Source organism: Siniperca chuatsi, linkage group LG12 (genome assembly GCF_020085105.1).
Source record: "Siniperca chuatsi isolate FFG_IHB_CAS linkage group LG12, ASM2008510v1, whole genome shotgun sequence".
Lineage (NCBI taxonomy): Eukaryota > Metazoa > Chordata > Actinopteri > Centrarchiformes > Sinipercidae > Siniperca > Siniperca chuatsi.
In genome coordinates this window covers 10,187,764-10,215,130 of record NC_058053.1, presented here as the reverse complement: position 1 = coordinate 10,215,130, position 27,367 = coordinate 10,187,764, and the positions used below count along the sequence as shown (strand labels likewise).

Sequence of the window (27,367 nt, the reverse complement as noted above, 5' to 3'; positions counted from 1 at the left end):
AACCTTTTAAAGCTCCACTCCTTAACCTGCCCCACTGCTTTCTGTCAGTAATATAATTATTAACTAATTATTTTATAGTAGGTCATAACGCACTCTCATTCACACAGAGGGACATTTAAGTTTTAAATTGTGTTTAATTCTTTTCTTTTTTTACAACCTCATACCCACCCAAGTGGTGGGAACGTTTAGGATTGCTAAATGTTTAATTTTGATCGAGGTCGAGCGGAGCGGGTTATGACACTATAGTTAAAAGTGATGTTTTCAACAGGGCTCTGAGTTTCACAGTTTTAATAAAAGGAGCTCACCTCTGGGCGAGTGGCCAGTAAAATGACTGGCTCTCTTTCATGTGAGAGAGAGATGGGCTTTAAGGGCCTTGGTCTCAGGCTGCAATCAATCAACCACATTTTCTGACTGTTCTTCAATTATGCATGTTAAGGCTAGATGGCAAGGTAGTGAGGTGGCCAGGCAAGGCTTCACTTAAAGTTTTCTACTTTGAAAAAGAAGTTTACATTCAGATTACAAATCAGCGCCACACGCACAATGAAGTGGCTAAGGTCTCGTCAGGTTGGTGATTTCAAGGGCACTACAGACTTTGTCCCAAAGGTGTGATGCTGCCGCTGAAATGTCTCTTTTATTTTGAAGTCAATTAAGCGGAAATATATGTCATTGCTTGTCAGACAATTTAGAAAAGCTGAATTCCCAGCTCTTGTAAATGCAAAGCTGCAGATCGACTTATTCAAAAGTGCTGCCACCACATAGCTGACATTATTAGCTAGCTGACAAGATGTGAAAGTCTTGGAGGCCTTTAGATAAACTGTGAATGGTGTTAAGTTGGGGATTCAATGTGTTCCTATCACCATGGATTGTTTTCCCCCTTTGGGACAAATCATACTAATATCTCTGCCTCTATCTCTCTGTCTCTGGCCACAGTTTATCTACAATGGCATTTGAGCTCATTTCATTGCCTCCTAACTTTAGTAATTCTCTTGTATCTCCTGATAAAACACCCTTTCTCCAGAAAAGACCTCCATACATTCTTAACACATTCTATTTTTCATCTCCTGCTTTCTACCTTCTCTTTCTCTGTCTCCCAGGTCTTTCACACATGACTTTGTTGTTCAAGAATGTAGTCTTCAATTTTATACCATGGTATTAGATTTCAAATCCCTTCAGTACAGAAAACAGACTTGATGCACTATAAAAATTTCCTGGGTATAGAGGCTGAGAGGTATGTCTGACCTTTGCTCTGTTTGTGTTATACAGTTACATACATATACACTGGAGTTGCTCAGTACTGTGACAGTCTTTCACTACTGATATGTGATCGACTGCTTGGTTGCATTGTAGGAACATAAAGTTTAACTTAGACACTTAACATCACTCTTCAGTTTCATGACAGTTCAGCACTCTAAACTGAATTGATCAAATAACTGTTTCAGTTTGAAGTCATGAAAAAAAAACTTTATCACGATCTCATTTTGTTTGCATCTTTAAAAAAGCTTAAACATGCTTCTACTCGTTTCCATACATTGTTTGCACTGATGACCTTTTTCAATTCCCAAGTCATGTCTCCAATGTGGAAATGTCAATTATTTTCTTTTTAAACAAAGACAAGGTATTCTCCTGTATAACCTCCATTCATTCAGTAACCTTTCCAAGCTGTAAAGTTTACCATTGTTAAAAGAAAGTCTTTGATCCCTAGGGTTTTGATGCATCTTTCCTCCTACAAACACCTCTGGAGGTCAGCAGTTGACTAGGTGGTCAAAACACATTGCAAAGGCCTGAGACAGAAGTGACAGAAACACAAAAAGATCAGTTTTGAAGAAAGTAGTTCAGTTTTAAAAAGGTAAATACATTAAGTATATGGTTAAATATGTATGTTAATGGTAGAAGGGTAAGCATGAAGGTTGACAGTGGATAAATTGTATGGTAGATTTGTAGGTTCAGTAATACATCATCGTTGTCATCGGAAAAGGAAGCCGGGGTTTGGATTAAAGAGCAATTAAAAAAATGCACTGCAGAATTTTTTTCCTGGGTGTATATGTGTAGGCTATGTATATATGTATATAAATAACCAGTAATAATAATATATTGTTTTATTTTATTTTATTTTGTTTTATTTATTTTATATGTTGATCCTTACATCCATTAAGTCAGAAAATAAACACTCTACATACAGTAGATGTTACGGTTATCAAAGAAAATATATAGGTAGATATGTAAATTAGTAAAACGAGCTGTTACTATGTACCATAAAAATTTTATCTGATTATGAATTTACTGAAATTAGGCAAATGTAATATTCATGAGATATTGTTAATAATATTAATGTGAAAAGCTGAACAAAATGGATGGACAATCTGTCATACTGTTCTTTATTTGCTGTGAAATTGACAGAGCTGTATTTCTCTCATCTTTAGATGATGATTTTTGTGTTAAGAATTACACAATGACCATATTTTACCAAAATGCTTACTTTACTGCTTTACTCCAATGCTCTACTTCGCCCAACAGAATTCATTGTGCACAGATACACGTGTGATGGGCAATATCACATCTAATCAAAATCAATTTGTTTGACTGTAATGCTACAATTACACCTTGAGGGAAGAGCAGATTAAAGCCTGTCGTCTTTGGATGATTGAATTAGAACATGTTATTAAAAAGGATAATGAGTATGTGAAAGCAAACATTAGGCTTTGATTACTACTCATCAAGAGGTAATAGTTAGCCAAGTGCAAAACAGCTTATTAAATGTGCAAGCTTATCAGGCAAATAGTATTGGTAAATTAACCAGCAGCTCTAGCACAACTCTCTGGACTGTGTTTGCCTATAAAGGAGTTGTTTTCCAGCCATTAATTAGAATGGGGATCTCTCCTCCCAGACCTGAGAATGGGAACATGAAGTATGTGTGTGTGTATGTGTCTGTGTGAGTGTGTGTATGGTTTGTAGTCAATTCACTTTTAAATACAGAATGAAAGTTATGTGAATGTGTTTATTGGTAATTAATAGCTTTATGCTTGGCCTTCCTCACCTAACCTCCCATGTGCATCCCTCACTTGTTTCTGTGAAAACACTGTTGATTGGTTCATTGGTTGATTGGTTGAGTGTTTGGTTCATACCAGAAGATAGGATTGGGTGTGCAATACTACAATCCAAAAGTGGGTACATGCAGGGCTTCATTGCTCAAACTTATCCACAATCCACTTGAGTCACAGGGGCCGATTTGGACTTTTGATGGCCAAAATAAACGTTAAGGGTTACTGCTAATGTTACCTATATCTTGTGTTCATATTCTATATGTTCAATATATTTTTATTTCTCAAGTCCAAAGATCCCCCCCAATTTCATATTTAGTGTTTTTCATAGAAAGTAACGTTCAGCAGGATGTACGTGTGTGTGTGTGTGTGTGTGTGTGAAGTAAAACTGTAGTAGCAGTAGTAGTAATAGTTTAAAAAAAATCATACCCCAACCATATACAGTAAAAACAAAATGGTTTGTATATCAGTGTAAATATAAAACACACGCACACAAAGGCAAACTCTGCAGCTTGTGGAGGGTCCAATGCTGCATTGTAAGCAAAGTGAATTGAGAGCCCTTTTTCCCAGGCAGGTAATTTGATTCTTGGAGGTCGATGTTGGGTGTTTTGGGGTCGCCCATGTGACTAGTCCCCACTCTAATAAAACCAGAGAGCTGTGCAGGACCAGGAGGCTAAAAAACCCCATTAACTTCTCTCCCATCAACAAGGGGACAGGTAACCTCATGACCCTGCAAAGCTGCCATACACCCTGATCATGTGACCTGGGAGTTGCAAAGTCGATGACTACACAGCTAGAATCAGACATCATTCTAAGAGAAAACCTACCTAGAAAAACCTGAAGGAATAAAAGAAAAAGAGATTATTAGTTTGTTCATGATGTTCATTTTCATTTCACAGTATTGAGGATAATAGACTGTTCATCATTTCAGTCAAGAGCAAAATGTCTCAACAACTGTCTGATTGTCATGATTTGATTAAAATATTCATGGTCTCTTGAATTGATCAAATACAAGCGTCATCTGTTTCAGCTTGAAGTCATTGATAAGGTTATGTCTGAAAAAAAACTATTACCAATCTCATTTTGTTTGCATCTTAAAAAAGATGAACTTGAAAAGTCCAACAGTTTAATTCATGCTACCGTATTTGAAGTGAATATTCTTGGTCCCCAGAGCATGAGTCCTAAAGGGTTTTGGGGTTTTTTCTAGTATCACCATCAGGCTAGAATATCCACTGGATTGGTACAGTACCACTCCACAGAGGTAGTTAGTTAGGGATTACAGATGTATGCATAGGTAAATAAGTATATACTCCCATTGGGACTCTCCTAACAAGTCCTCCAAATTAAATGACAAAATACGTTGTTTGTCCATGCCCTCTAGAATGACACATAGAAGTGTTTTCGCCCCTATCTACAGGATGACATCATTTGTCTGTGCCTTCCAAAACCATTACAAATCACTGCTGATCACTGTTTTTTCACTGTTTTATGATGTGACAATGCTCTGGTTAAGGTTTGGTTAGTCAGAACAATGGCTTTTAATGAACGATTCTGGTTTGGATTAAAATAAGTATGTAGTTTGGTAAACAGGTTAAGGTAGGGTAAACATCATGGTTTGGGTTAAAATGATTACTTCGTTAACATTAGGGGAGCTTCGTCATGGTTACAGTAATAAACACGTGGTTAAGGTTCGGAAACAATCATGGTCATACTTCGTGGTCTCCTGTGTCAAAGTCTAATGTTTTGTTGATCCATCCATCCACCCTGATCCCTACATGGACTTTGTCGCACTATGATCACATCACCTGACTTCCTCCTTTCCTCTTGTCATAATTACTATGGCCACTAGATGGCTTTGACACTTAAACATAAACACATGTCATTTTGGAGTACTAACGACTGATGCGGTCATGTCACTTCTGGCCAACATATCATCTTTACACACACAAGGTATCTCATAATAGGCAGAAACTGTCAGAATGCAATGCAATTTGCTGATCACATTCGTGATCTAAAAGGGATGAACCTTTTGGATTTCAGTGGCCCCAGGGCATATCCTTAAGTGCAACAAGCAGGACAGCATTTACATTTTAAGCCTAACTAGTTAAAACAACATGGTGTTCTTCATTCTGTCCATCACCTCTATAACATAGAGTATATATTGAACATTGTTGCCTGCTGGGGCCACTAGCAGGACTTAAGACTTATCATTTAATTACTATTCCTTTTCTTTGCTTTTCCCTCTTCTTTCCTCTTCTGCCCCCCACCCCTTTATATTTCCTGTTTAGTGGGACGCCATCACAGAGATGGACGAGCACAACAGGCCCATACATACTTTCCAGGTTTGCAATGTGATGGAGCCCAACCAAAACAACTGGCTTCGCTCCAACTGGATTTCTCGACAGGCTGCCCAAAAGATCTACGTGGAGCTTCGCTTCACCTTGCGTGACTGCAACTCCATCCCTTGGGTGTCTGGCACCTGCAAGGAGACCTTCAACCTCTTCTATCATGAGACTGATGAGGCTCACGGTGTCAAATTCAAGCCTGTACAGTACACCAAGATCGACACCATCGCTGCCGATGAGAGCTTCACTCAGATGGATCTCGGAGATCGCATCCTCAAACTCAACACAGAGGTGCGCGAGGTGGGACCCATGACCAGGAAGGGCTTCTATCTGGCATTCCAGGACATCGGGGCCTGCATTGCCTTGGTTTCAGTGAGGGTTTACTATAAGAAATGTCCATTCACACTGAGAAACCTGGCCTCATTTCCAGACACAGTGCCTCGTGTGGACTCTTCCTCATTGGTGGAGGTGAGGGGGGCGTGTATTGACCATGCTGAAGAAAGAGACACACCCAAACTGTTCTGTGGAGCCGATGGAGACTGGTTGGTTCCCTTGGGAAAATGTGTCTGCAGCGTTGGGTATGAGGAGATCGAAGGCTCATGTCTTGGTGAGTTTTCCACTCTTTCTTTCATTCATTTTGCTTTTCATTCATCAAAGTAGCAAGTTTTGAGACTATGGAAACTCTAGCAAGTCTTGCAACACTGAGAAAAAACATTTGTTAGTGAAACAGGCTTTGGTTTAGAGTGTGGACCTTCAGTTATACAGTATACTCCAGCAAATGGGTGTACTTGTCAGAATACCAACCTCTGACTTAACCATGACTTCATGTGTTTTTATTTAGTTGAAGCTGTCTAGATATTTAGCTATAGATATAAGATATAAGCTGACTACATTTTTTACTTTAACCATTAACCATTAACCATTTCCTATATTTCCTATACAGAAATCTACACAAGTGTTCATGTGGTCAGGATTTTCCAGTTAAAATCAAGAATGAATGTTATTTTCTTTCAGTGTTTACCACCTGAAAACTGACATGAAGGGTATTCTTTAAGAATTTACAACGTGAAACTGAGGGGTATATTTTTTGCACTATTTGCTGTCTGAAAACTGAGGTGAAAAGCACTGTCAAGCAGGAAGCTGATATATCCTGTCTAGTCCATTAAACATGAATGCAGTGCTATTCTCATTTTTTACTCAAATGCTTCCCTACACTTTTTGTATATTTCCTACTTATCACATTCACAATCTTCGTGAGTCGTCTGTCCCTTCATTTATTCATATAATCTCTTATCAACATGATAAGACATACAGTGGCCTTATGAGACCTGGCCTGGGAGTCAATTTCTTATTTGGTCTACTTAACATACATATTGACACATCAGCCAGTCAGATAGAACAACAATGCATGCAGCAACAACAAAAGATACCTTTTATGTCAGTGGCTGTCCATCTTTCTACAAGCCGCTATATTATATATACACTCAGTCTTTGGCTGTGCTCTCATACATCAAAGATTTGCAAAAGTAAATTTATTTTTCTCTTTCACCTGCCCTCCTGCTCCTGTATTGTGTTGGCCTTTTGGATACTGCAGGGATTACAACGAGATAATTTTTGCAAGGCTAAGATACACTCAGCAGTAACTCTTACAGTACATGCAAGATTAATGAAGGGGCTTGCTATGATAACACAAATCCTAAACAATGTTATCATGATGGATGAGAAAGGTGAATACTTGAATGGTTGCTTTTGGGTTTAAAATTCTCCCAAATGTTTAAAAAGTATTATTCTATGTGTTTGTGCTAGTGAATTTTACTCCATCTTTTGCTTATTACTTGTGTCAAACATGATGGCCATGTGTTTGTTTGTGTAATGTACAAGGAGCAGTGCATTAGTGAATTGTCATACAGTGAAATGCTGTGTCCTGTGGCAAAGCTGAAGGTATCAGGCATCAGAACTCTTTCAGGGGATTTGGTGATTGAATGCTATTGGCCATGTCTTAAACTGTACTGTGTGTGTGTGTGTGTGTGTGTGTGTGTCAGTGTGATTTATATATACAGAGAAATGGAGTGTGTGTGTGTGTGTGTGTGTGTGTGTGTGTGTGTGTGTGTGTGTGTGTGTGTGTGTGTGTGTGTGTGATCAGGCATGTGTTTAGGTATGTTGTGTATATCAGTGGTCTACCACCCGCTGTCCCAGGGGCTACCTTGGTGTGACAGATTACATCGGCTGGCTTGGTAGTAGTTTGATCCTCAACTCTCTGATATAAGCTTTGGGTTATCGCTGGTAGCACCACTGACTGGGAATGCTATAGCACAAAAAAACATACCTTCATCAAGGTCCAACGCAACTTCTTTTCAAGCCACATAAAGGCTTGATGTCAGGTCAACAGGTACACGTGTCTGTAATCTACAGTAGATAAATCTGCAAGGCATCCACTGTATTTGCAGAGAAACCAGCCACTTACTCCAAAAAGTGTTAGATGTAGCATTTAAATACACACCTACATTCACTGACTAAACACTGGAGGCTGATAATTCTGTCATCCTGACAAGTAACAATATACAATATATCGTGTATCTTGAATAACACAGATTTTAACGCCTACAAGTGATTTAAATGAATGGTTTAACATAAAGAAAGACACTGGTACTGACAAAAAAACAACTTTTCATCTGTATCATGCTGACATTAGTTAGATTTAAATAAAGAGAATGTACCCTTATTTTGCTTTTACCAAAGCAAAGTAGTGACACAAATTGGATGACACAGTGCAGTTTTGTTCCCCTCCAAAAATGATTCATCTATCCAACACTGCAACAAACTATAGCCTTGCTTAGTGCTCTTTTGAAAAATGCATTCAAGACTAGTCACTGCTGTTCTCCCACCATCAAGAACCAGATGTCCTTGTGCAGTTGATTACGATTCATCTTGTGACATGGGTCGGCAAGGTTTCCCAGCTGCACTTGCAGCTGCATCGCAATCAACAGGCCAGGGGTTAAACTACAGCTGTGATTAGAGCTGGACTGTAACAAAATGGTTACTTCATTCATCTCTGGCCCTTTATTATTTTTCCCTATTTGTATACATGCATTAACGTGTGTCAGAACAAGCTTAGTAGTGATAAATAAAGTCGCTCTTGAGGGTTTTTGAGTGGGGGAAACAAATTGTAGTGAGTTTGCTTTTTAGACAGGTTGAAATGTATTTGCAAGCTTGTTCTTTATCTTAGAGATGGTTTGATGTGGTGCAATGCTTCATGTAATACCACAAAACCAAAGAGTTCATTTTGAAACATGAAACATTTAAATATGCAGTGTACTCTGAAACTATTATACAGCATGCAACATTTAACAAAGAAGTGGTATGGCATTTATCTATTTACCTTAAATCTGTCTTGGATGTGTTTGCTTCACATCATATCCATCATAGTTTAAAGAGGTGAAAGAAGATTAAGTTGAAAAACAGTTTAATTTCTGCTCTTTGTCATTTAAAATAATAAGCGTCCACAACATCAGCATCCCTCCTAGCCCTATAGTATAATTTGTCTACCCTCTTCGCTCCCTTCTATCCTTCACCCCTCGCTCTCTAAGAAGCAGATTTCACAGTTGGGTTAAGTTTAGCCCTTTGGGCAATGTGATGGCATTGTACTGCAATGTCAGCCCTGAAATGCAGCCCGTACTCACTGTTCCAGGATTCAAACAAGCGTCGTTATTAAAAGCCTCCGCACAAGGTACCAAGGAGCGCCTTTGGCATTGAAGGAGAAAGACTGAGGTGGCTGGCTAAGCTAATGCCTCAATCCCCAGTTTACAACCGACTGGTCCTTTAAACACTACAGCTGCTTGACTAGGCTGGAAAGAAATGACAAAGTTTGAATGATCTGTGAGTTTAGTAAAATACCATTGCTGATAAGTGTTTAAAAAGCACAGCACTGACCTTTGTGCTCCTCATCTCTGGTTGCTTATGTGTTATGATATGAAATTTGATGTTTGAAATGTAACTGTTAAATGCATGTTAAACAGAATAAATTATTACTGTTTCCATCCTGAAATTGTTTAAAATGAGAAAGGCTAAATGTTGAATAATCTTTTCTAGTTAAAGCATTTTCATTCTTTAAATGCCACAGATTCCTGTGAGATTTAAATGAGCAGAGGCGTGGCCCAAAGTCATCCATATCACATTACTTCGTTCAGGTCTCCCAAATAGTGCTGCAGATCTGTTTAGTATTTAAATGATTTTCCTTAGTTGACCCCTAACACCAACCCCAGCTACAGATATGTGACAAACAAACACTCCAGTTCTGACTTGCAAACCTGTATTTATCCTGGAGAAAAGATGAGCTGTGTGAAGTCTGAATAAAGGGCTTTAGCGCCACTGAAGTAGGAAAAAAGGAAATGCTCTTCACCAAGCTAAGGCCAAATAATATTTTTCTCTGATTCAAACCCAATACTTTTGGTCACAATAGTACTCTAATCCCCTATTCATTTCCTGGATGAAGTTTGGAGTGTCAGTGTGCTGCAGTAAGGCTGAAGTTAATCAAATATAGCAGCTAACAATAACCCCTATGCTCCTCCACATGTATAGACTTAGGCTGGCGGGCAGCCTGTTCATTTTAGCACACATTTTCTTGTTTTACTTCTTATAGATTATTTCTTTCCTATTTCAGATTTCGTAAAGACATTAATCTAAAATTAACAATGTGGTTATTATGAGAGTAAAATATTAAACTGCATGTTGTGATCACGTGAGTCAAAAGAGACAGCAGTTGATTTATAGCAAAACCATATGCCTGAGCTTTGTGGTACGGAAGTTAAAGCTACCCTGTGGAGTTTTTGACCACTAGTAGCACTATGGAAAGTGTTGTGCAAGTTCACACTTCTCAAGAGCCAGCTCAAAGTTCAGTTCACACAGATTAAACTGAACTAGTTCACGTTCATAGTTCACAATTTTGAATTTTGAACTAAATTGACAGTACCAAAAGATTAACTAGTTCACGTTACTTTCTTCCGGGTTTTTTCCTTTACAAAATGCTATGAATTTGACTTAGGTGGAGGAACTTTGCGGCTGTCGTCTCGTGGTCTTACCCATCATTCATTCGCAGATGTTTCCCAAGACTGGTCGGATGCTTCAGCTCGATGTGTCGTTTCAAAAATCTGTGACCCATCAGATTCTGTGACCCAAAACACCGGCATGCTGGGTGCCATAAAACACAGTGCGTGAGCATCGTTAACTCTTACAGGAGTAACGCGCGAGGACACACACACACCAGCATGTGGGTGATGCAATACACAGTCCTGCCAATGGTTCTGTACTATTCCACTAGTCTACAGGTGGCAATAACACATCAATCCATAATGGATTGGTTTGATCTGCACAAATAGATGATCCATAACACAGCTTTGCAGTTAGATGGAAGGAGAATAAAAATGTTTATCTAGAGAAGACTTTTTGACTGACTTTTTGTCAGAAAATAAAGAAATAAGTAAAATAAATTTTGAAACTGTAGACCCTGGTTCCTCCTGTCAAAACTCAGGTAAACTCCCTGAGGTTATAGTATATCTGGCCATGTGCAAGTGTGTGGTCGAACACTTTCTTACAGTACTTGTTGCTGTGTCATTTTCAGCTTGTTTTTCCTCAAGACCATTCACAATGCTACTTTCATTATATTATCTCTCTTTGTCTCTCTCTCTCTCTCTGTATTTCTCACATGCACATGTGGACATGATGGATAGTGCTCATACTCCACACCTGACCTCTTGATGGTCACATTGCTCACTGGATAGTGGTGCTAAGGAACCCAAGTTTAATAGAAGCAATTCATTGTTTTGGCTAAGGTGGACACACACAAACACACATAGGTATAGGAACATTTCAGAGCCTAGCCCTGCCCCATGGGAATAGTGGTCAAAAGTTGCTTACCCTCTGTGTCATGAATGCATAAGAATAAAGAATAAATAAATAAGAAGAATAAATAATATTAAGTATAATGGGTCTCTTTGCTGCCATTTTTCTGCCATGCTCCTGTTCAACAAGTGATGATGTCATCGCCTTCAGCGTTGGCTTTCATTTCTTTCAGAATGAGCTTAGGAGGATGACACTTTGCTGTAAATGAAACATAAGGTTATATGACCGTTTTATTCTTAATTGATTCTCATTAATCAGTTAATTAGCGCAAAGTGCATCACACAGAGGCTACATTGTGTGTTGTAACTGTGTTAGCCTTTTGTGTACTGGGATTTGGAGGAATATTCTGTACTTGTGTAATTTCTTTAAAATGTCCACTATGGGCCTCTTGTATTACTGATTTCATTATGTTGCGTTAGATATTTTTGAGCCAACTTTGCCAACAAAGCTTAACATTGGTGTTGCATATTTGCTCTAAAGTGAGGCAACAGATGCAGAGAGAGAAAGCGCTGAGGGAGGTAAAGAAAGAGGTGCTTCTTTGTAAAGCAACCAGTTCTTGCACAATTTATCTCCATTAAGTATTTTTGTCTCCATACCTTTTGTTACAGGTGGAGGTGAGCATTGTTCTTTGGACTGCAATACCAATATTGTGTTTTATATAGTCTGCAACTATAGCATATTTTGTTTGTTTTTACATGCAAGTGGACATTGTGTGGTGCTGACTAAAATATCTCATTTATCTTATTGTATATTATTTTTTTCTTCCAGCTACATAGTAAATGGGTGTGTGTGTATGTGTGCATGTCTGTGACACATGTGTGTTTTGTATTATGACGTACTATTTAATAATGGTATATAATAAAATACATGCCTCCACCTCCTTGACACCCCTCCTGGCTAGTATGCCTATGTCTAAATATAGTCCTGCACACACACACACAAACAGACCAAAACATCCATAGGTGCAATCCTTGGTGCTAATGCAAGAAGACACCTTGCTCTAGTCTCTCTCTCTCTCTCTCTCTCTCTCTCTCTCTCTCTCTCTCTCTCTCTCTCTCTCTCTCACACAATCCATCTTTCCCCATCTCTCCATCCCTCTCATTGCAAGACAATCTAGCTGGTGCTGTTACCACTCAGTGTTTTACAGCAAGTCTTGTGTGTTTGTCTCTGTGTAAGAGCTCTCTGCAGTGCTATGAATAATGTAATCACAGTGCGTTTGTGTGTGTTTATTTATACGTGTGTGCACCGGTGTGTTTTGTAGCTGGGCGCTATTTGTTATTTGTTGAACCAAAGTGGTTCTCCGCTGTGTTGGGCTGGAGCAAAATAAGTAAGAGCAATCTATTTACATTTTAAACTAATGCTGTGCCACACACATTGAGAATTAATGTGAACCTCTCATATTGGAGAATGATGAAAACCCCTAAGGAATGAAAATAACACAACTCGCTGTGACATTTTGTTGCTTGACTTTGTTACTGTTTTATAGTCCATTCAATTTTAAAAACAAAACACAAATTGTGCTGACAGTTTTTTAAGTCTGTAATTTTGAGTTAACATTTTACACACTTCAGCATGACTCTGGATGCACATCAGGTGTCTATGGTGGGCTACACATAATAAATGGGCAGTTAACAGGAACAGCTGTGTTAATGTTAATTGGCATGCTGGTATAAACATCCTGAAGAAAGTTTCACTTATAAGACATTTTCAATTACAGCATGAAGACAGTCAGACAACAATTACAGCACATATCCTTCAACCTGTCAGCTTGCCAAATGAGATGTCACACACAGCACACACAAAAGCCCAAAATGCAGTCAAGCATTCACAAAAAGCAAGAGACAACACTTTTGCTCTCACAAAACATGCGCTAACAAACACACACAAGGAGACACACCAGGGGGCTCAGGCTGGCATCAGCAACAGAGCTGTTTACAGATGGGCCACACTGCGGGGAGACACTGTGACATTTCAGAAAAGGATGGTTTTAGTTTAACAAGCATGGCCCTTCAGGCTTAATTGGCAGTGTCTGGAGAGAGAAAGAGAGAGAGAGAAAGTATGTGTGTATGCTGGTAGTGGATTGTAGATTGTCAGATAAATTTAAACCCCACTTCATTCAGCATCAACAGACACACACTCACAGAGTTCTGAAGGACATGTCTCTCTTCCAAAGGGCAGAGCTGAGGTATATCAAAGGCAGGGTCTCTAGTTTCTCCTTATCCAGCATGTAAACAACTCTCTTTTTCTCTCTCACATTCTCTCTCCCTACATATTCATTGCTTCCCAGACATTAGTAAATGCAAACATTTCTCATCAGACATGACACGTTTATGCATTGCCCATCATTTAACTGCATTTTTTAATTCTCAGTTCTATGTACTTTATACTTACGTGAAAGCAATTCATACAGTATGGCTGAACTTGAATGTATGGCTTTTTGTTTGTTGTCTACACAGTCATTGTATTAGCATTTGCTTTTGCAGCTATAACAAAGAATATAATTGAAAGTTCTTTGAACACTGACAGTATGCTAATGCATATTTCCCCAGAGTTGTCATTAAGCTGAGCGTACCACTGAAAGGCGTGGAGTTTCTCTGCCAAAGGCTTGATGTGGCTTGAATTATGCCCAGTGTAAATAGCTGCTGTCAGCCCACTGCTCCTTTGTCTGTCAACATGCACAGTGAATGATCACAGACAGTGAAAAACATTCATTATACATTATTCAGAATCAAAACATTTAATATGACGAGAGTAATCATAAAATTGATGAATCTGACAACACAGATGTATACAGTAGAAAGAATACATACAACACTGAGAACTCAAAAAAGTCTTCTTACCTACAGGATGTAGTTTCACTTCTAATGAGATTAAACTGGACCAATGTGATGCCATTAGTATGCGGTTTGTGTCATGTCACACAACTATCTCAGGCCTGATGATGCCCAAAACTGCAAGCATTCTGTGTTTCCCCCGAGAATTGTGTTTTTTGTTAGAATGGAAAAATCATTGACCAACATTGGACAACTAAATGCAGAGTAATTGAATTATTGTAGATCGTTTGATAGCTTTTTAAGGCAGAGTTACCCATTGTGACCACTCAATGGCATTGGAAAATCAAGGGTACATTTGTTAATGAGGAATTCCTTCACCCATTTAATCAATTAAACAGATAATTAAAATGAAAGAAAACTAAGCTAATTGTTTAATTAAGTGTTTAAAATGCCAACATCAAACTCCTATTTAAGTGGTGCTGCTCTTTGCACTTTGTTTCTTTATTTAGATCCATATTGTACAACATGGAGTAGATAGACAGAGTGAAGAAGAATGTTTTCTGGCCCAAAATTATCACAAACGCATAAATAAAGTGGATACAAGTTGATCCACCTGTCTTGATTTGTATATGACAGGTGGCTATACAACTTGTATACAACCTATAATGAAAAGCAGTTTAATTTAGGTTTAAATTAGTACCTTGACTACCAGTTGTAATGTTTTGTAACATGATGTGGTTCTCCAATCCTGGACTGTGTTCTCAACATGTGAAACTCCTTTGATAGTTGTTGACCGTGCAATAGGGATCAATGGTCTCGGTCGGCTTGGCATAGTGATGAATGGGCGCCATCTGGAGCAGGCCAGGGCGGTCGTCGAGTGGGTTAGCAGTGAGCGGAGGGTAGTGGGGTCTTCTTCATAAACTCAGTAGTCATCTTCCATGCTGTACTCATGCCAGAGTTTGATCATTGTTCAGCTTTTCTCAGTAAGAAAAAGTAAAGTTAGAGATTAAACTAGTGGCTAAAGATAATTAGTGTTAGATTAACACTGGGGCTGGGTTAAGGTTAAGTAGTTAGAAATAGGCTCAAGTTTGACTTTAGTGTTTAAGGTTAGAATTTGTGTTACTGTGTTATAAAGTGTTGAAATTTAATGTGTTTTAGAGAGACCATCAAGGTTTGGCTTAATTTAAGGGTTTGGGGTAGGGTAATAGGATTTGACTCTAAAATAAATATTTGGTACTGACAAATATTCAAAAACAGCTATGTATGTGTGTATTTTTTGTAGTGAAATTCACTAAAAACTATCAAAATCAATGTACACATAAAATCGAATAATCAGCAGCAAATTAAGACACACAAAGAGAAGTGAAAACTGTCTAGGAATACAGTGTCTTGTCTAAATAATTGAAATGTGTTGATGGAACTGATGGAGCTGGAGAGGATGAACTCACGTAGGTGAGTGTGTATTGTATGCTCTTTTATGTGAGTCCTACACAACCATCTCTGTTTGCTCATTTACATTGTATGTCAATTACATTTCTCCTAATTGGTGGTGCTTTACCTTCCACTGTCTCTCTTTAAATCAGTCACTTGATGAGCATTAGAGGCTCTCGTGCTGTCGCTCTTCAAGCTGTAATTGAGAACAAATGTGGAGAGGGAGAGTGTTTAATTGGGGTTTTCAAGCAGGGGGGCGGGTTTGTTGGGCACCTAGAGATCTCCTCATCTCTTTGCATTTTAACAGTTTAAAGAATAAATTATGCAGATTGCAGTTTTTTGTGAGTCCTAGTTGCAATGTGAACTTGCGATGACTTCTGCTTGGCTTTTTTCCCCCCTTCGCTGAGAGTTACTTCAAAGCCAGGAAGTGATCAAAGACAGTTGAAAAATTAAATTCCCCAACGTACCGGCACCCTGCATACATACATACAGCTTCTGCCTGTCTCGACAACGCATACTCTCTCACTCAGAAAACAAAAGCAAGCAACGCCGTCTGATGTTTTTCTTTTTTTTTTGTCTCCTCGAGCACAGTCCTGTCAGACATTGCAACATTTCAATTGATTTCCCTTTTCTCTCATATGTGTGTGTTCTATTTTAGTACGTAAGCCAAGAGACTGAATTAGTCATTAAAGGGTATGTATAACATGACATGGCCCAGATAACACATCACAGGCCTGGATTGAAGAGCAGACTTGTCATTAATGAAAGCACATTTTAGGAGCTGGAGACAGCTCCTCCCCAGTAAAAAGAAACAGGGGTTATTGGGGGTTCAGCGTCAATGATGACTGTGTTATTGTCTCAGTGGGAGTTTGTTTATACTGCAGACATACAGTGGTGTGAAAACGTGTTTGCCCCCTTCCTGATTTCTTTATTTTTTTGTTTGTCACACTTAAATGTTTCAGATCATCAAACAAATTTAAATATTAGACAAAGATAACACAAGTAAACAATAAATGCAGTTTTTAAATGAAGGTTGTTATTATTAAGGCAAAACTAAATCCAAACCTACATGACCCTGTGTGAAATAGTGATTGCCCCCTAAACCTAATAACATTTAAGTGTGACAAACATGCAAAAAAAATAAGAAATCAGGAAAGAGGCAAACACTTTTTCACACCACTGTAAATTAAAAGAGTTAATACTCATGTGTCCAATAATTAAGCAGCCCTCGTTAGTGAGAAGAGGGTTGGAGGTTTTGAAAGTTGTTCTAATTAAGATATTACTATCACTCTCCAGATTTTTCTCATGCATACTGATGGACTGTATGCATGAGCCAGAAGTCCTTGAGTCACAGACCCATCAGCACAATTACCCATCTAATGCACAAGCTAGCTCCACATCTGTATACAGAGATCAGATCACCTCAGACATCAGTGTCACATTTGGACAAAACATGGGACAGTAATTAATCTACCAATTTGTTGTTGAAAAATTAACACATTTGTGGACATTTGTTCTGGCCCAGAAAGTGAATATCTTTTCTTGTCCCTAAACTCAATGGCCTTTATTTTCATGCTGGCACATATCTGGCAGTAGTGCAATCGCAGTAGCAATGCCACTTTTGTTGGGGGCTCGTTGATTTCTATGCACCTGCACCAGTTTTCTGGCTCCTACTTACGCCAAGATGGGTGGAGTGGCACAGATGAGGTTGTGTTTTTGCAGAACAGACAGCACAGTGCTATTTTGGTAGGCATTTTGGCATGAAACTGTACTTGCGTTCCCACCTGCTCAGACCAGCTCTAATCAAAAAGTGTAAATGGCAGTTGTGGCTTGGTTTTACCAAATGAACATGCCTCTGAACAATCACAAAACATCATTCATGTGTGCAACTATTGCACACAGATTCCAACTTTATACAATGAAATCATACAGTATGCAGGGCCCGAGCTCTATCAAAGCTGTCAGGACATTTTTAAATTTAAGCAAAAGTTGATTCTCCATTTCCCCTGAATAATCAAAAAAATTATGTCATGTCAATACAATTATCATGGTGAGTTTTCAGTTTTGCTGCTTACATGCAATTGTGTCTCACAGTATTTGCAGTAATGGCATTGTTGTGAACATGGACATGTACCCAGATATGTGAACAACAGTAAAATAAGTTTTTCTGAAACAAAAATTCAGCTCAAAAGTGGCCATTGAGATCGTATTTTGGGTTTGTTGTTTGAATCCACAAAGATTGGTAGAAATCATACATCATAATGTGCTGTTTTTGATTTTTTTAAATATGATGATCGGGTGAAATGCTTTGCTGCATTTTATATTTTGCCATTTGACAAAAGACGTGTATCTATTTTAACTTTTACAAAAATGTCAGCGCAGTGACAGTGCTTTCACCTTCGTTGATACTCTTCCTCAACCCATCCCTCTATCTTCCACCAGCGCCGGAAGTGAGCCGATGACCCCAGGGTACAAAAGGCTTTAACTAGCAGTAGGTGTCTCTCAATCTGCCGGACTGCAACAGCCAAGCTTGTTAGTCACACTGGTGGAATTGCACACACTCACACACTTTCTCTCTCTCTCTCACATACACACACACACACACGCACGAGTGTCCCGTGGATAGACTTAATCCAGCCATGAATGCGGCAAGCAGCGATAGCAGAACTGGGTCATTTCTAGAGAATACTGTGGTGTGAACCGTTCCCTTCAGGGTAGATTGAGGTCTGAACTTTGGCTAACCCCCCACCCCCACCAACAAGTACAATATACAATGAAACCTCAAAATTTGCCGAGTGGAATCTGTTTGAATAAATGCTGACAACTTCATTGATCACGCTAAAACTTCGGCTTAAGCCATAGGAAGAGTATTTTGGACTTGAATAAAACAGAGTACCTGTAATTGGGTTTTCTTCATGCTGAGATTAACTGGAGAAGAGGAAGTTTAAAGCTTAAGAGCTAGGAACGATGGTGAGTCACTTCTCGCGTGGTTTGTATCTCACATAGACTTTTTAGGAATTACTCTTCCAGGTAGAAATGAAAAAGAAAAGAGTGTAGAGTGTAGGCCCTCTCTTGAGTTTTTCTTTTTTTTTTTTCAGTGACAGGATGATTTCCAAAAATAGGCAACGGAAAGGTAAAGGTTAAAATGACAAGGACATGTTAAGGTAATGCCAATTATTTAGTTGTGTATGTCATATATTCAATTCATTGCGATTCAATTCAAGTTTATTTGTATAGCACCATATCATACAAAAGTAGTTCAGAGTGCTTTACATAAAAACAACATAAAACAGCAAAACTACAGCAACAACCTTGGTGATGCCGCTGAAATGATCCTTAAAGCTTCAGCATCCAAGGTTACTCCTATGTTTCTAATCTAGTCACGTGTTTTATGTGGTCTGGACTCCAGATACTCGCAGACCATCTGTCTCTGGACTTTAGCACCCACAACCAAAATCTCATTTTTCTCCGTGTTCAGCTGAAGGAAATTCGCTGCCATCCAGTTGTTGATTTCTTCCAAGCAACTGACTAGGGAATTTATGGGTTGGAAGTCTTCAGTGGATAGTGAGATGAGAAGCTGTGTGTCATCAGCATAGTTATGGTAGCTGATAATGTAGCCAAGGGAGAGTATAAGAAAATGTATAGGTTAAATAGAGGAGGACCCAAGATGGAGCCAGTACTCCACACAGTAATTTGTGACTGTTGGAGTGGAAGTCCCCGAGTGTGACAATGAAATTTCAATTTTGCAGGTAGGATTCAAACCACTGGGAATCCGCGCCAGAAACACCCACCAAGTTTCTTAGCCTTTCCAGCAGGACCCCATGATGCACTGTGTCGAAAGCAGAACTAAGTTCTAGGAGTATTAGGACTGAGGGTTTTTTTTATTGTCACTGTTGATCCTCATGTCATTAACAACTTTTAAAAGAGCAGGTTCTGTGCTATGAGAAACCAGACATGAATTTATCATAAATATTATTATCAATTGTCAAGAAAAACGCTTATAACGGATGCTGGAAGTGGATCAAGTTTATCGATGGTTGAGAAAAGGTGTTTTGGGTCATTTTTGTGGGTGTTGATGAGAGTTGAGAAGAATTATTTTCTGGTCTGTTTCAAGCTTTTGTTGTAGTTTTTGAAAATGTCCCAGTCAACGTGCAGTTTTGTTTTTCTCCACCTCCTCTCAGCTTTTCGGCAGTCCCTTTTGAGTTGCTTTATGAACTCAGCATTTCTCCACGGGGCTTTACATTTGCTAGAATTTTTTGCAATCTTAGTGGTGCAGCATTATTGATATGTTCTAATAGAAGAGAACTGAATCAGCCAATTCATCACAACAGCTGCTCTCAGATAAAGGCAACGTGGAGGACTTTGCACTAAGAAAGTGAATTTGAAAAGACTGCAGTGATGTTTCGCAGAAGTATCGTTTCTTGACATGTCTACTGGTGATGGCTCACTCAGCAGCTAAGAGCACACTGAAGAAAACACAGTAAAGGTCCAACACTGCAACATCATTGACAGCGCTTACTCTGATATCAGTATGCATGGAAATGACAAGGTCAAGTATGTGTCCATGCTGATGAGTTGGCTCCTTAACATGTTGGGTCAAGTCAAACTACTGCAATAAATCCATAAGACAGACTGTGGTGGATGCTGTGGGGTTATCGATGTGAATGTTGAGATCACCAGAAATAACCACTTTGGTGTAATCAATACAGATATGTGATTGCAGATCTGTAAAATCACTCATGTATTCAGAGTTGTATTTATATGGTACATTATCAGAAGCAGGACTGACATGTCACACTCTATTGACAGCTATTCAAAGATATTCAAAACTCTGATACTCTCCAACCTCGTGAGACTTAAAGACAGTTTAAAGAATCAGAGAAAATGGCTGCTACTCACCCACCTTGTTTGCCCTGCCTTGCAGAGTGCAGAAAGTTATAACTGGGGGTGAGGCTTCACGCAGTGTGATGAAATGATTTGTATCAGTGAAAAAAAAAAAAGCATCAAGGTTATTATCCTCAATAAGTTTGCTGATCATAAATTACTTATTGGTCAGGGAACAGACACTTAATAAAGCACAATTAAGAGCATGTGAGGTAGGTCTGGGGTGTGAGGTAGTATGGTTGAGAGTGATAGGGGTGATAGGGATGAGATTATCAAAATTAGCTTTTGAAATACCTCTGTTTATGTTAACTGGCCTATCAGAAATCATAACGGGAATAGCAGGTAGGACAGATAGAGACCTACGGGGAAGTTTTTTTAAAATAGGTCGTTCTGGGCTGTTACAGTGAGTGGGAACATGTACAGGCAGAACTGACCACTGCTTATTGCAAATCTTTTACCTAATTTTACAGTGAGAAATAAGAAATTAACTGATTTCAGAGATCTACTGTATATGTGTAAATAAAGTTTGTAAGACATTGTGTTTTTGAGAAAGTATTTTCAGGTCCAGAATTCTGCATCTTCCTGTGTATCAGATGACTGACAGGGAGCAGAGTGTAATGTAATGTGTGATGCATACTTAAAATTTTCATTTTAACATTATTCGTACAGTTACAGGAAACAGATATAAATGAGAGCAATGCTAGAGGTAATAATCACTCAGACTTTACGAATAAGCTTTCATCTATGTGATTTCTATGATTTTCACCCGTATTTAAGATGCATGAGATCATAATGTCCTCCATAGTGTGAGAGCGCTTACATCTCTTTCTTCCAACATAGCAACTAGTCTTTGTGCTGGAAATAATAAAGAAAAACACTATTGCAGTTACAAAACTTCTGACTGGAACACACCAATGTGTATGGAACAGCAGAGGTCTGAATCTAAGAATGTCAGTCTGAAGCCATAGACATATTACACAAAACCACCACATTCTTTAATGAGGCCTGAATGTTGGCAGCCACAATGCAATATTTATACTGTGTTTGTCTGTTTATCTTGCCAGGTAAGATTATTAATGGCAGTACTGCCACTACAGATACAGCTAATCTCATTGGATTAAACAGCTGTTGGACTATTGAGTCATCACATTGTATGTAACAATCAAGATGTGTTCAGTCACTGAGCAGGAATAGTATAGTGATGAAAGGAAATGAAAAGGTGAATGTACAAAAAGTGTGTAGTGTATGCTTTACATCATGTATATTCATTTTCTATATATACACTTTGAGTTCTTCCTTTTCTGGTTCTGCCCATGTACAATTTGAGGTTGCAATTTAAGTGGTAGTGCTTGGCCACAAATCAGCTGAATGTTAGAATATTACCTTTAGTGGAGCCATTTCAAACTGTCATTACTCTTTGTAATGGTAACACTCTGAACCATTAGGCTTCAGCAACTAGTCAAACGGATGGTTCATCTGAAATTCGTATAACCCCCAAAAAATGCAAAGTGTCTTTTTATACAACAGTAAAGGCCAGTTACAGAGACAAAATGCAATGTTATATACGTGTGTGTCTGAATTGGAGAAGGAAGAGCAGTGGTGTGTGTGTGTGCGTGTGTGTGTGTGTGTGTGTGTGTGTGTGTGTGTGTGTGTGTGTGTGTGTGTGTGTGTGTGTGTGTGTGTGTGTTTGTGTATTTCCCTTTTCCTCATTAGGATCACTTGTGTATGGATAGTCTGCAAGTTTCTGTCTCTATACAGAATGTGTGTGCTTACATGTATGCTTGTGTGCAGGAGATTGTGTGTGAGACTGTGTGTCTGTTTACATGTGCATCTTTCGTGTGTATTTCTTGCTCATATTCTGTGCTTTGTGAGTGTGTGTGTGTGTGTGTGTGTGTTTATGTGGTTGCGCCTCCTTATTATCTATCACCAGCTGCAGCTAGTAGGCAGCTCATCCCACTCAAGCTGATGTATGCTTATTGAGCAGCCACAGGCAGAGACTGGAGACCTGATTTATAAACCAATACAGCTTGTTTTATGGGGGATTGATCTGCCTGTGTCTCCATCAGTGAAGCATCCTCCTTGTCTCTATTCAGAGTGACAGCAGGTAATAAAGGGATGACGGAGAAAGAGAACGATGAAAGTGTTTACAATTATACTGTTTAGTGCCATCACCTTTTCTGACATTCATATATAGCTGTGCGTTGGAATGTCGGAAAGTTGAAAACTTTTTTGTACCAGGAAAACATAAAGCAAGGCACACAGTGGAGGCATACACTGAATCATGGCACTCTGAGATTATTTATAACCTGATATAATAAGATCTAATAAACTCACACTAGACTTGTCACTCAAGATACAACACTAATATGGCTAAATTTTCCATGATAGCAATAGTATCGCAGTACAGGTGATTCTGAGAAATGTGACATATTGCAATTCAGTCATCTATGATAATTGAACTGTAACATATCCCTAAAATATCAAAAACTAAAATTAAAAACAAGAAATAAATCATATTCTGTGTGCACTGCTTTCAGTTTTTCAGAATGTTATAGACAGTCCACATTGAGTTGAGAAAGCAATCTCACATTGAGGTTCATTCAATAATTTTTCTGGAGCTTTTGATCATATCTCATGATCTTCATCAGAAGATGGTTTTCTCCCAGGAATTTTAGATGTTCAATTGTAGATGGGGTTTTTGAGAACTTTCAGGAATTATTTTAAGCCAACATGGAAAGCTTTTCAGCCATCCATGTTGGCTTAAATGCTGACGTTCAAAGTTTATTCTTGACCTTGGAAACAAGGTCAGTGCAAAACATGTACTGATACGGACTCTTTAGGATACACACAGCAGCATAAACATGTGTGGCATTATTCAATTATGAAACACTTATAAAAAGGAAAAAGGCTCTGGCCCAGTATTGTAAGAGAAAGTGTCACAGAGCTGCTGCCGGTGCCGTACCGCAAGAGAATAATTTAAGTTGTGTTTGCCCATAGACTATTTTCCCAATATTTCACACTGCAGTTTGATGTTTGGCAAGCAGTACCTATATATAAACCTTTCATCAGTGGTTAAAAATGCAGTATAGTGTAAAGTTTAAGAGTGAAGTGCTAAGCTCGCTCGCTTGTTACCACAGCCAATAATATTGACTTGAAAGTTGCTAATATATGCATCTTGAATGCATTAATACATCCCTTAAGCAATTCTCTGTTTGACATCCTCCTCTCGGCTGCATCGCCCTCAAGCTGACTCATAACTGTCATTGTGTAAAGCATGGGGATAGCACATTGTGTTTTGATAGATTCAAATTTCTATATGTGAAAGAGCCCAACTTAGTTCTTTTCGTTCAATACTGGGGGCCAGATGTAGAAATTATATACGTCTGGCCCCAGGACTCTTGTCTAAGTGTGCATGACTGCATGGCTTAGAATAAGTTTGTTAAAGGAGCCCCTTTCCTCCAGAGTGTTAACAGCAGCAGGACAGTGATTAACATTATGTGGGTGTCAGGGCACCAGAAGACCCCAGGCTGTCAGACCCAAACCTCTGCACCCGACTACCGTCTGTTTGCTGTCTCACACACAAACACACACACAACTGCACACAGAATCAATGAAGAGGCCACTTAATGGCCACCTGGTTCTCTCTCTCACTGTTTCTCTTTCTTTGTCTCCTTTCAATCAACACGAGTTAAAAAGAAATGGCACTGTAAGTGAAAAATACCTGCAGCTGCTGTGGTTTTCAAAGCTAAACACAAACACACACAGTCTCTGTATGTCAGTTGCAGTGGTGCAGAAGTAACTGGGGTCCAGTTCATGTGTGGGGATATGAAAGGGATAATTTTGTTTCATGCTGTGTGTGTGTGTGTTTGTATGTGTGTGTGCCCCTGCACTAATCCAACTCATACTGATCTCTCTTCCAGGGAGAGACTAGGATGGGTAGTAGGTCCGAGCTTTTCCTAAAAATCAGATCTTGATTTGTTGACACTGGGACATCATATTTCCTGTTGTTTCCACATTTTTGTCATAAAGGCTGACAATAACAAGAGTGTTTGATTAAAACTTGATCATTTAGGTCTGAACATTGATGCTTATATTTACACCCCAACCTCGTGTTATTAATATTATAGCACAGTTTCATTATGGTATTCATGATTGGCTGTGAGACACCCACAAAAAAAGTTAGTGAGGAAGACAATAGGGCTAAAAATGGTTTCACAAAACAAGTTCCATTAAAGGACATTAAGACATAAAAGATGAAACATCATCCATCTCATTCTCTCAAATACAGTCACCAGTAACCAAATTTTGATTCATGAGTCATGATCTCTCTGCCTCTGGTTCACATCAAAAAACTTTGAAATGAAGCTGAATGAAAGCAATAAGCTTCCTTCCAGAGACGTGATTGGCAGCTGGTTGACTCTGGTGAAAGTCAACAACACCCTGAAATATGGCTGGAAGTGTATGTTTTTGTACTGTCTCATTTTGTATTGCTTCAAAACATACATCTTAAGTGAAAACTGGCTCATATTACCCCGGTCACTCTGCTGTATACCCCAGTCCCACCTGCTAGTCCTCTTTTTACCTGTTTCGACTGTCATATTGAGAAGTCCATTGTTTCAGTACAGTAGTACATATTCCCGCCTAGACCTTGCAGCAGATGGTATGATAATAACTTTACTTTCCTAAAGGTGTGATTAGTCATTTGAAACTAGACTAAACAGCAGTGCACTACAAAGCAAAGGACAAATGCTTTTCTTAGATTTATAGAGTTATAAACACCTTTCTTGTTGTTCTTTTGGTGAGTAAAAATAGAGGCCTCCATGTTTCACTAGGAAAAATTACGCAGCGCCTACAGCCTAATTGAATATTGTCTAATGCACACCAGGTAGATAAGTGTGTAGGAGAATTAAGTCTTTGCAAAGAAGGTAGTAGACTCCTGCACACTGTCAGCACTAACTTTATCGCAGTAAAAAAAGCATGCCTGAAAAGGTTTATGAACGCCCCTGTGCGTTGTATACAGACACACATGGTACCCTTTAGCATCTGTAGGAGATGCCTTCAGAAACTACTTTGGCGTCTGTAGAAGATGCGTTTTTTTTTTCACACACTTTTCGCCACGTCCCGCTCCACTGTGCTGTGATTGTCTAGTACTCGTTACACACGTGTGCTTGTGATTGGATGCCAGCTGTGAGCGTGGCAAGTCCTGTCAGTGTACAAACCACTACTGACATTGAAGATAATGTAATAATAATACAAAAACAAATATTTAACTTAATCAACGTAACGTTAGCAAATAATTACATCTGTGAATATGTAGTGTATTTGTAATGCCGTTTCTGCATGCCCAGTTCTCATAGCCTTACATAGTTGGTTATGTTTTTCAACAGTGTTGTTGACCAATTCAAAGCTCTGGTTTAGAGAGAGTCATTTTATTGTGTCCAAAATTTCCTTGAATCTGCAGCTTGCTCAGCAGGGAGATGGGAAAGCTTTCTGTCGCAGGTCTAAAGAGACAGGAGGGAGCACAGGTCTTGAGCCTCTCTGTGGGTTCCACTCAAGTAGGTTGCTCCAGAGTGCAGGAGGGTAAACTTCAGCCTCTTCTGGAAATCCAGCAGGCAAGAGAAGAGAAGACAGAGAAAAGGGACAATGGCTGCGGCTGATTTAGTTGAAGGTTTTTTTTTTACATGTGCGTTTGATATGGTTTTCAGCTGTTTGGGTGCTCAGGAGGGTCACCTACTGAAAAACAGGTGTTTGTCAGAGCCACAGCTGCCTGCAGTTTTTTAGGAGGAATCAGGACAGCTAATGGCAATGGGAAGTCCTAATGCCTCTAAAAAAGTTCCAAAGTAGTTTTTTTGTTCAAATGTGTTAACAATGAGTGTGTGCCATCACAATCTTGTAAATAGAATAACTGAGGAAAGCCACATGATAGAAGTACTGACTGACTGGATTTTGATCTTGTGAGGGCATGAAAAAGATCAAATTTCAATATAATTTGTAATGTGAAATATACTGTAAAAAAATACCCATATTCGTTGAACCCTGCTTATATATTCTACATACAATTGAAGATGCTACTGTTTAGATCTGGTTTTGTATTCCATTCCACATAATATATCCATCCAGCGCATATTTTACAGAGCATTTTCACATTTTCCAGCTCATATCTCCATTTTTTTAGTTTTAGTTTTTTTGGTTAGTATTGGATTGCCCACATTTAAGCTCATCTCCAACAAAACGGTAGGAAGTGAGTATTGCAGAATCTGTCTTTCTCTCACTTCTAAGCAATCACACAGATGTCTGGCCGTCCAGAACCTGCCATGTTGAAGGCTGAACAGCCCACACACAGACACACACACACACACAGAAACACACTCAGTGTTCTGATTTGTCTGTCTGATAGCGCTGTCAGTGAGACTGGATGTCAGAGAGAAGGAATCTATTACAGGATCGATTTGGCCATGCAATTAGGTGGCAATGGGAATTTCTCATTTCACTTTTCTCTCTGTAACACTTGTCTCTTAGGAGCTTTGAAGGAGGGATAAAGTGATATACTGTGATGGCTGACAGAGGAATAGAGATTATGGGAGGAGGAGGAAAAGTGTGTGTGGCTGTGTTCCTTTGACAGATGTGGGAGATGTGTATGCTATCTATAGAAGCACATAAAGAGTAGTGGTAGATGTTATCATATTTATGCATGTGCACACATATTATTTACTTTGTAATGTGGCTGTTAATCATCTTTTGCTTCAGACTCCTACTGTTCATTTTCTCATCTATTTTTCACTATTGAGGAATTGCTCACTAATTGGCCATCCTGAAAACTTAACAAGTGTACGAGCACCATTTCTCTTATGCTTGCTTTTCAATTGGCACCACTGAAAAAATAATAATGTGATGTCCAAGTTTGGAAAGGGGCCGAGCGCTTCTTCCGATTGACAACACAGGCGTTTTTGTATGTGTGATGTGCAAATGTGTGTATGTGTTTGTACTTAACGGAAAG

The 27,367-nt window shown here is 39.0% G+C and overlaps 1 protein-coding gene across 1 annotated transcript in view; it reads left to right on the top strand.

Moving 5' to 3' along the window:
• Nucleotides 1-27,367, top strand: part of epha6 (eph receptor A6) — a 166,368-nt gene that overhangs the window by 33,921 nt on the left and 105,080 nt on the right. Inside the window, exon 3 of the mRNA XM_044217017.1 lies at nucleotides 5,327-5,990. Within this exon, the coding sequence (XP_044072952.1) occupies nucleotides 5,327-5,990 (664 nt within the window). The remainder of the gene's footprint in view (nucleotides 1-5,326; nucleotides 5,991-27,367) is intronic.